The sequence below is a fragment of the Nicotiana tabacum genome, chromosome 6, assembly GCF_000715075.1.
Source record: "Nicotiana tabacum cultivar K326 chromosome 6, ASM71507v2, whole genome shotgun sequence".
NCBI lineage: Eukaryota > Viridiplantae > Streptophyta > Magnoliopsida > Solanales > Solanaceae > Nicotiana > Nicotiana tabacum.
The window spans coordinates 163,553,827-163,555,066 of NC_134085.1; the positions used below are offsets into that span (position 1 = coordinate 163,553,827).

The following is a 1,240-nucleotide window of genomic DNA, read 5'->3' on the forward strand; positions in this document are numbered from 1 at the left end:
GAGGTGTGACAACTTCCACTAGTAGACATTAGTGTTCCTGAATCACCAATGTTTCCTGCAAAGTTGGTTGTAGGAAATGTATTTTCTTTCTTCTTATGCTTAACATCAGCAGGGTAACCAACTAATTTGAAATAATTCTCTCTGGTATGTCCCTTGTAGTTGCAGTAGTCACAGATTAGGTTGAAATTTTTCTTTGGCCTTTGTTGAAATCCACCTCTAGTAGACACAAAAGCGGTGAGGTCCGGATTCTCTACAGGAACATTTGTGTGTGCAATTTCCCTCTGGCTTTCCCTCTCCATCATCATAGAGTAAGCTTTGTTAACAGAGGGAGCTAGTATCATCATGAGCAATTGGCTTCTAGCTTGCTCATGAGATTCGTTTAGCCCCATAAGGAACTATAGGAGTTTCAACCTTTCCATAAACACAACAAATTCACGCGATTTCTCAAAATCATATCCAGGAATTGGGGCTAGACTATCAAACTCGGCCCACAGCAGTCTCAATTTTGAGAAATAGGAAGAGATCGAGCTAGTACCTTGATTAATTGTGGCAATGTTCTTATGGATCTGGAAAATTCTAGAGAGATCAGCTTTATCAAATCTCTCTTTTAGGTCATTCCACACAGCACTCGCATTTGAGGAGTAAACAATTCCACTAAGCAATTCAGGCGATACATAGTTCATTATCCATAACAGCACTATGGCGTTGCATCTGTCCCATAGATCTATCAGATTTGGACCAAACTTTCCTCGCCTACAGGTACCGTCAATGAACCCTAACTTGTTCCGTCCTAAAATAGAAATTCTCATTGCCCCACTCCACACTGGGTAGTTTTCTGGACCTCGCAGTTGCAGCGAGATCAGGATTGCTCCGGAATTATCATTTGAGTTCAATAACAAGGGATGATTGTAACTTAGTTTCTCAGGAGCTTCATTATCAACCACTTCCGCCATTGTTGAGCTTCAACTATAGAGACAGAGCTTGTGTAATTGAAGCAATTGAGCTTGAATTCAGCAATCACACTGATTTGCGATTTAGATTCGAGCAGTTGGCTCTGATACCATGTCAACTTTATCAGAGTAAAGAGAGATTGAAGAGAGAATATGAACAGAATAAGACTTGGAGAGAAAACTAACTAATTCTCATTTCTTCTGCAATCGTTAGTACTATACAGAGTGAAGTATATATACAATATTTTTAACTAAAACCTCTTACTAACTTGCTTTACATAAATAGCCAT

At 39.4% G+C, this 1,240-nt stretch overlaps 1 protein-coding gene across 1 annotated transcript; it reads right to left on the reverse strand.

Moving 5' to 3' along the window:
• Nucleotides 1-395: 395 nt before the first annotated feature.
• LOC142182157 (uncharacterized) lies at nucleotides 396-953 on the reverse strand. The gene has a single exon (XM_075256148.1). It carries the CDS (start codon nucleotides 951-953, stop codon nucleotides 396-398), a length of 558 nt encoding a protein of 185 aa, XP_075112249.1.
• Nucleotides 954-1,240: the final 287 nt, after the last annotated feature.